This window comes from Arachis stenosperma, chromosome 9, assembly GCF_014773155.1.
Source record: "Arachis stenosperma cultivar V10309 chromosome 9, arast.V10309.gnm1.PFL2, whole genome shotgun sequence".
Lineage (NCBI taxonomy): Eukaryota > Viridiplantae > Streptophyta > Magnoliopsida > Fabales > Fabaceae > Arachis > Arachis stenosperma.
In genome coordinates, this window is record NC_080385.1 from 163,484,800 (window position 1) to 163,494,646 (window position 9,847).

General features: G+C 29.4%; 1 protein-coding gene across 1 annotated transcript; it reads left to right on the plus strand.

Annotated features, from left to right (window-relative positions):
* The first annotated feature begins 908 nt into the window (after positions 1 to 908).
* Positions 909 to 1,984, plus strand: LOC130951833 (lectin-like). Its single transcript, XM_057880572.1, has one exon. It carries the CDS (start codon positions 1,043 to 1,045, stop codon positions 1,838 to 1,840), a length of 798 nt encoding a protein of 265 aa, XP_057736555.1. The 5' UTR covers positions 909 to 1,042; the 3' UTR covers positions 1,841 to 1,984.
* The last annotated feature ends 7,863 nt before the right edge of the window (positions 1,985 to 9,847 follow it).

Here is a 9,847-nt window from a genome sequence, read left to right on the forward strand (position 1 = left end):
GTTAAGAAATGGAGTTTCTAAAAATTTTTATTTTTTTATTTTTGGTAATATATTTTTTTTATTTCAGAAGAAATCCCACCTTTTCCACAATATTTTTGGGTGGATGGGCTTGCACCAAAAAGGTACAACAACAAGAAAGAAGTCCCAAAAACATGTATAGGGAAAACATTGCACTTAAGGTTCTGGGCCTATGGCTTTGGCTGGGAGGTTGTCATTAACCGGCTTGGGCGTATAAGGCATAGAAGTAGAAGTTGGACAACTTGGTAACCCCAATAAAGAAAAAACACCAACTCTGCTTGAGCCACTGATAAGATAGAGAACTAAGTCTGGATATGAACTCTTTTTTAGTGTTGTGTATACAGTGAATGAGTTGTTATATGACCATAAAAAAAACCAACTAAAAATTACTTACGCATCAAAATTATGTCAATTTCCACCTTTTTTCGAATCAATATTTTATCCGATTCATCCGATTATTTTTCGTATATCACTATTTTTTTTTGGTTTGTACCAGGGTATCCATCAAGCCGAAAACCCAATGACTAATCCCTCGGGTACTGCAGAGGCACACAAAGTGAGCGACCCTCCCAAGCAAGCAAGTTCCATTCCCATCCTCCAGTGAGTATCGAACCCGGGAGAGATGGTTAAGGGACACAGACCCTCATCCATCTGTGCCAACTTGCGTTGGTCGTATATCACTATTTTTATTAGCATCAAACGCCACCGTGCTGGACCATAAGAATAATCAAGATCCTACAAGAAGTCCTTCTCCATACGTATCATCAACCTGAACCCTCAATACATATGAAACGGCGACTCCCTTCAGCCGACATGACGTATCATCAACCTCACCTCTCTAATTTTAATCTTGTATCCAGATATAAGCTACCAATCATATTCAAAAATTAATGTCAAGAATAATACATAAAACGTTACGTGCAAATCAAAGATAGATTGGTCATCATCTATTTAAGAACCAACTAGCTTCCTTGGGTATTTAACAAAGAAAACCCGTCATCATTATTATTCTATTTCCATAATTATGGCTATCCCAAAGAAACACCACTCATCTACTCTTCCACTTGTTCTCACCTTCATAACATTCTACTGTCTCAATGTAGTGACCTCTGTAACCTACTCCACCACCTTCACCTATGATCGGTTCGACTCCGACACCGACCTCCTCATGCAAGGCAACGCGGTCTTTTCCCCCAACTTCGCCTTGGAACTCACCAAAGAGCGAAACGGTATCCCCCAATCCGGCAGCGTCGGTCGTACGTTCTCCACCTTTCCGATTGTTTTACACATGTCCGGAAAGGTGGCCACCATTTCCACTTCATTTGTCTTGAATATCTCTCAACCTAACTCCACCGCTACTCCCGCCGATGGCATCACCTTCTTCATCGCTCCCATCTCCGACCTACCACCACGCTCCGGCGGGGGGTTTCTCGGACTCTTCAGCAATCAAACCAATTCTTCATCAACCACTTCAATTGTCGCAGTCGAATTTGATACATACCCTAATCTTGATATTGGGGATCCAAACTATAGACACGTTGGAATTAACGTTAATTCCATCAAATCCTCCGCTACTGCTCGGTGGAATTTTCGAAGTGGAGAACCATTGAACGTAACAATAACCTATGATCCTTCACTTAAAAGGCTAAGGGTTGTTGCTTCTTACCCTAATGGAAACAATCACGTTGATTTAGCTTATCGCATTGATTTTGTAAGTGTTCTTCCTGAACAGGTTTATGCAGGTTTCTCTGGTTCAACCGGAAAATATGCAGAAGTGAACCACGTTAATTCCTGGAGTTTCAATTCAACCTTAGTTGTGTAATAGCTGGGATCCTTTTTTCCATGATTCAATGTTTGACCCGCAACAATAATAATAATTAATAAGTACGTTGAGTGCACTTGGCAGAGGATGGACTTTCTTACGTTGCCATATTTGACCTTATAATAATAAGGACATTACGTTCAAGTCTAGTCCATTATTACTATTTCTGTATGTAAAATAATAATAAATTGATAATTTATACGATGTATTTTTATACAAAAGTAATGGTTAATATCTAGATATATATTATATTAAATAATTTTATTGAATACATTAAATTATTTTATATTTTTTTATATGATATATAGTATCAGAATATTTAAATTTTAAAAATTTAGAATTTAATTATCGTTAATTTCAAATAGAAAGATCGAATTTATACAAAAAAATTATATAAACTAAAAAAAAAATTATGTAAAAATAAATATTAAAAATATAATTACTCGTGTGTTTTCTTTCATCGATTTAAATTTTTTATTTCAAATGCCATTTGATTAAAAAGAAGCCCAGTTATAATAAATACGTATATAAAAATTATATGGATTAGTATAATTTATAAATATTGCACAATATAGACTTCAGCAAGTTTTATATGGATTAGTATAATTACTCCTGCATTTAATAATGCTACTTCTTTTTATATGTGTTTTTTTAATTACTTGCATTTTGTTATTTAAATTTGTTTTATAATATAAAAATTAATAGAAACTATCATATTACTTTGGAGCTTGTTGAGAAACTTTTAGAGAAGAGTCTGCCTGATTTCAACAAGTTTATTTTTTTTTAACTCATTTTCTCTATTAATTAGTTGGTTCAATTTGGTAGAAGCCTCATTCAGATGAATTTTATAATCTAATACTTTTTTTGTCTATCAAGAAACTTTGAGCTTGGCACTTCGATCTTTAACCTCTTTTATTCCCTTTTAATGGAACTCAAATCCTTTTATTCTCTTTTAATGAAACTCAAATCCGTTCTGACATGAAAATTTTTTTTGATGTAATTAATAAAAGATGTAAGTGGTTTGATATGATCATAAGGATCTTGAAAAAAAATATTAGAATTCAAAATCTGATTAAGTGCATCATCAAGACCATCTTGTGAGAACTATACATTAACAGAATTGGCAAGCAGAAATTTTAGTTTTTGAAAGAGATCGAAAACATTAGGATCAATGAAATTTTTTGTCACATTTGGATCATGTGTGCTTTCAAGAGGGTTAAGAACTTGTGGATTCTAATCTAAATTAACTAATTTGTTCTCAGAACTCGATAGTCTGGTTTTTTTGCCTTTAAAAATCTTCGAGATGACTCTAAGAAACTCATTCAACACATCATCATCCTGGCAGTATTGATTATTAGTGGGATCGAGTTAGTATACAAGATGTAAAAGACAATTGATAATGGTGGGGCAGGTACTAATTCTCTTTGGAAGAGGAGTCATTTTCTGCGTACAAACTTTTCGATAAAGAGATTATATATTTTTTTTATACATATATGAAAAAAGAAAGCGCAAATACCTTAATAGTTTCAGAATCCGCAAAGTTGTGAGAACAGGAAGAGATATCTTCAAGGTCAGTTTCGAAATTTTCAGTGTTTGATGGAGAAGTTCTGGTACTTGAATTTTCTGAAGGGGATTCAACAGACTTGCTGATGTGTTGTTGTTTAGCCTAAGAAAATTAAAATTTTTTTAGATAACCTTAATTGGGAATATAAGTATAGAAAGTAATAGAAATAGTTTGTTTCAATATCTTTGCCAAATTTGATACTGCAGAAGAAGTTTTTGAAGTTTTCAAAATTTTTTTAGAGCTTTCGAGGATTCTGCTTTCCTTTTTGAGACAGTAATAGTGGCAGACTTTTCACCCATACTTGGGCAAACCCTCAACATACCTTCAAGAATCTCTTCAAGGCTGCATTGTATTGAGAATAATATTTTTGCCACCAAACAAGAAAAGATTTGGTCACATATCAACTCGGGACAAAGTCAATTGCTTCGTACTCAGATCGACGATATTTGTTGTGCTTTAGTTCTCGAGTTATAAGTGACATGAAGTTGTAGATTTTTTGGCCCAGTTGACTTGATAATTTTGAACCGAATGGAGCTGGCAAGGCTTGAGAAAATTCTATTTGTCGAGTCACAAAATGGAGAGCATGTAAAGTGACTCGATATTGGTCTTTTTTGTACATAGGGATGTTAGTAGTGAAAACTTGAATGACAGTGTAATTTCTCTAGTTTCTGTCATTTAACATTGCACCTTCTCATTATTGTCCTTTGAAATTTTTGGTGCTCGAAACCAAGTAGAACCACATTTTCAATCGACAAAAGGTATAAAGTTAATCTCCCCGTTCTGAAAGATTTTTGTACGGTAAAATCTGGTTAAGACTGCCCGAAAAAGAACACTGATCTTGAGACCAGGAAAAGTTGGTTTCAAAGAAGTGAGGCAGATGCCTTCAATGGTTTGTTTAGCTGAAATCAGGATGCCATCAACTTCCATAAACATCTCAAAAATTGCATTCAGCGACAATTGAAGGAGCTAGAGTGGTCCCCTGCACTGAAAGGAGATCGATTTTCGAGGCTTGTTACCATGTGATCGAGCTCATCATACAGTTTACCTAAGAGTAGTTTAGAAAGACATAAGGTCGATGAACTCTCGTGGATCAGGTCAGCAAGAGATTGACAAGATCTTTGCATGGTGACACTTCGAAAGGAAAAAACTATAGCATTCAACCAAAAATATAAAAAAGCTACGTACTCATCATCAGAAACGGGATCTTTATCTTGACCCATGTTATTTTTTTTATAAAATCCACGTAAGAAGAGCTTTCCAGTTGATTTTGTACTTTTTTGTTGGTCCCATGTTAGGAGAAATATTGATCCCCGAAGGAGTTAACCTTGTGATAGTGGCCACGTCGAAAAGGGTCGTAGGGCAAACCATACCACATGGCAAACAAAGGTTTTGAGTCAACCGACTCCAAAAGTACGTGGCCCCGATCATCCAATTATGAGTAGTATAAGTTGGTATTGAGACGGTCAAAGGAGGTCATATATGCCACGTCAGGCCTAAAAATCTTTCTTTTCTGGTTCGATCTTTTTGAACCAGGTCATATAGTTAACACTTTTCGAAGAAATTTTGGGATTATTTTGAAATGGTTTTGTATGGTCATCGAAGGGAGCCATATACATGTCTTTTTTTATTAACAGTTCTTGGCTAGGGAGAGAAGGAAAAAAAGGAAGGACTTGATCAATCTCAGAGCGGGAAGTAAAGGGCTCAAGAAGCAATGCATTTGGTCCTCAATAGCAAAGAGAAAAGAATTTTTTGTACATTGACAGCATCAATAGAATCTTAAATAATAACGTCATTTTCCTGAGCTATTATCTGAAGGTTCATGCATGGGGTTTCCTCCATAGTTTTTTTCTCTTTTGTGGAAGGAGAAGGATTGCTACTCATAGTCATATGCATGATGATTATGGAAAAGAAAATAAGTACCAGCGAAAAATGAAAAATACTCCTTCATAGAAATAAATATATGTAATTGATAGCTCAAACGTTAATAGTAAATATATGAAAATACCTTGAGGAAAGAGAGCAGATGGGTTTGAATATCGCGAATAGTAAAAACCTTTGTGGAGGAAGTGTTTTTTTTTTTTTTTACATATGTAGAACAAAGACGGTGAAAGGATATGGCACTAGGAAGGAAAAGATACGCAACGGAGAAGTTTTTGGAAAAGTGTTAAAAACTAGTGGAGTGGTATTTATAATTTGAAATTGAAAAGGATTAACGTCTGAAATTAATAGAGAAATATGCATGATGGGACACATATTTAATGGGTGTGATGAAATAGAGTAGTTTCCAAAATTTGGTATCAGTTGGGAATCCTAAACGTTTTGTGTTTAAATTTTGTTCTTTTAATGTTTTAAATAAAAGAGAAGGGAAATTCTATTGAATCCACTCATTCTTTATTTTAAGAAAGAAATCGTCAATTTAAGAAAAAATTTGTTGGCTAAAAATAATTTAAATTTGATTATGAACAAATCGAAAACATTTGTTTGGATTATGTCAAGAAGGTGCTCAAGGTGATCGAAGGAAAATCATCTATGAGTAAACTATGTTGATCGAAGATATATATTGAATATGAGGATCTGTGATCGAAGCAACGGGGAGGCCAGTAATTGAGGCAGTTAAAGACGGTTATCACACTATCGTTGTGGTGGAAACAATTATGTTTGGTTTTTTTGTATGTAGAGCACGTGAAGAAATTTTATATGATTAAAAATGGCGATAAATAGACATAACTTAGAACGAATAGAGGTTGAAATTCATTTTTAGAAAAAGTTACTACAATATCACATCTCCAGAGACTTTCTAATCTTACTCAAAGCTTAGAAGGAATTTCAATTAAAATTTCTGTAGGTAATTTCTTCTATAGTCTTCACTTTCATTTCAATTCCCTTTGCAAATTTTCTTTCCAACAATTTATTTTCTCTGCAAAGTCTTTTTCTTTCTTTATTTGATTTCAATGTATTCAAATTTTAAAATCCTTTGATAATGCCAAAGACGATTTATTGCTTTCTTTTAATTTAACCATTTACTTTGTTTCTCTTGCATCTTTTTCATTCCAAACTTTGTAGCTTTTATCTTTTGTTTTTCCGTTCTTTCTTTTCATCATTAATCCAAAATAATCTTTGATGCACAATTAAAAACTAAAATTCTTAACGATGAGTAGGTTTTACTTCCAAATCATTAGATATCGAACCAACTCAAATTTTACTAAAATTTTGCATAACAATAATATTATTATATATACAAATATTTTTTACAGCTAAATTAATTAAGTTAAAAAGAGGTAGAGAAGATGCTAAAATTAAAATTAAACAAATAAATAATGTAAATTAAAAAATATGCCTAAAGATAATTAATAAAACTTAGTTAAAAAAAACTTATTTATTTAATATTTTTATTAATTTAATATTTATATTTATAACATTTATATTTTTTTAAAAATGTGCTCTTTTTAAAATTTTTTATTTTTAAATTTTTAAATTTAATTTTTAATCGAATATCTAATTATCTAAATCAATCTAATTTAATTTAATTGAACTAGACTCAGATTTACTCACAAAAAAACTCTTATCCAAACCGATCAAATTTTATCATGTTAGTTTTCATTTCGTTTTCATTCTCTCTTAAATCCGAATTAATTCAACTCGTGTAAACCTCTAATAATATCATTAAGGAGAGTGTTAAATAAATAATGACTATTTTAAACAACATAAATAACTACCAATCAAATAAAAATACATTACATCCTAATTTAATATTACTAATTTAAATTTACTCTTTTAACTTTATTAATTTATATTATTCACATATTATTTAAAAATATTGTTGGTTACCTATACTTTTTCTATCATCAATAATTGGATTTTCTAGAGGTAGTTTTAATGAGCCCTCACTTGAGGATAGATGCCGATTAATTGTTTCATCTTTGCAAGTGTAACTTGCTTATCTATTACTATTAGATTTAATCCTTCTTTTGTCGGGAAAGCATTAAAATTATTCTATTATTATATTTTTAAAATGTACTTTAAGGCAAAATTAGTTAAATCTTAGATTTAATTCTTCTTTTGTCGAAAAAAAAAAATCAATGTTATTTTCTCATCATTTATTATGTATAGCAGTACTAATTTAATATGGTTGTTGTACGACACAGCGTCGATCAATTCACATGGCATTACCTGTAAGGTGGGAACCGTCCGGAAAGCTAAGATAAAATGGACGATTGTGAAGGTATCTGGATGGCATCTTGGACTAGATACAACTTTAGTAATACTACAATAGATCATTAAAAGTTTCCGATAAAAATTTAGTATAGCATAAAAATATTTATTTTTTACTTTTGTTTCGTTACACTAAAAATATTTTGAAATAGAAAAAAAAAACATCTTAAATATTATCAAAATTGTATATCTATTATAACCAACATAATAGTCATCACAACATTCGCCATATAATTATTACAATAGATATATAGTAGTCCGAGTAATTTTGGAAATATTTAAAAATATATATCAAAAGAAACCGAATTTTTTGGTACCATATACAATGGTTACACTTTTTGGTGGCTAAGATGAATAATTATATAATGCGTACATTAAAATTAGTTGCTAAAATTAGTAACTAATATATGTTAAAATATAAATATATATTAAAAATAAATTAAAATTTATAAATAAATATATTAAAGACTAATTTTAATATATAAATAATACTTTTGAAGATGGATATATGTAATTAGGTATTAGGATATATACTGACGATGACGCTAATTTGAATTTAACCTTCTGCTTTGATTGTAAAATATTTGACATAATTTATTAGGAGCCATTTAAATAAAGAAATTCAAAATGTCTTTTTTTAAAAATATTTTTAATAATTAAAATTTTATATATATAATTGATTAAATTGTATTATTTTTGTTAAAATTAGGCCAAATAAATTAATTTAATCGAAAAAATGGTAAATCAAATCTTAAATCAGTTTAAATTAATATTATTTTTTATAAAAAATGACTACAATACTTTTATTATAGAAAATAACTAAAATAATACTCCTATCATATATATATATATAATGAAAACTCTAAATCCTAACCCTATGACGGCAGAGAAGTAAATGGCTAGAATTTAGGATTCTTAAAAATTAATAAACATAAATAGGAGTATTTTAGTTATTTTCTATAATAAAGATATTGTAGTCATTTTCTATAAAAAAAAATAATGTTAATTCACTATTTTCGATCAAATTAATTTATCTGACCTAATTTTAACAAAAATAATCCGATTTAATCGATTATATGTGTTAAATTTTAATTACTAAAAAATATATTAAAAAAATGTTTTAAATATTTTTATCTGAATGACTCCCTAATTTATTACTTTAATTTAAAAATTATAGCGCTAAAAAATGTAAATTATTAAATAAAAAATAAAAATAATAATATATTAATTTTAGTTTATATCTGCATCCTAACTCCTAAGCCTATGCATTTATATGTGTGTTAGACAATTAAGTTTACTGTAAAAAAACATCTATATATGTATATACAAATCTTCTTATATTATTTATTTTTAAATTATTTATAATCAACTATAATTTAAATGATATAATCTCTTTGTACTCACTTAAAAGATCAAATTCAAGTCTTTTTTACCTTCGATAAAAAAAAAAAAAAAAAAAAAACTACTTGTGGCACTAGGTATTCTAACTCATAAATCATAATTCATGTACGGCATGGGGACCAAAAAAAAAAAAAAAACAGATCGCTGCCTCGCCATTATCTAATTCGGATTCGTCATCTGGTTCCATGCATAGTTGTTTCTCTCTTAACAATTATTTCTCTGGAAAGTTGGAGCCATTATGAACAATTATTGAGACAAAGTAAAGATTAGAAATTTAGAAGCCGACAAGAAGATAACATAGAAAAATATGAAAAAAAAATAATGTTATCAATATTTTATTTTATTTTTCACAATATTTTTTAGGAAGGCAGATTAATAACTAATTCTTGATGAATTTGAGTTTTATTTAAAAATTTATCGATAAAAAATTAAAGACTAATCTGTGACACTTAATTAAGTGAATTAGTGAGCTAATTATTAGACCAACTCAATTTTATTATAATTTTTATTATTAAAATTTGAAATTTAAAATTTAAAATTTTATAATTTAAAATTGATTAATTGTTAGAAAAAAAAGTAATTTTATTGATTATATAATATTACTCTAATATATATAAGGAGAACTTTTTTTAAATAGTACTAAATATTATTTTTAAAGATACTATAGTAAAGTTAACTGATATCATTTAACCTCTCGAATAAGTTACATTAATAGATATTAAATTTAAAGAGAATCTAAATATGTTTGATTTGAGTAAATTAAAAATAAATTTCTGAAATCATTTTAATTAAGATAAAATAAATTAATTTAAATAATATTGTGATTAAGA

Bases quoted from the DNA above. Each gene is read 5' to 3' on its own strand.
- LOC130951833 (XM_057880572.1), top strand. From the start codon at position 1,043: ATGGCTATCCCAAAGAAACACCACTCATCTACTCTTCCACTTGTTCTC.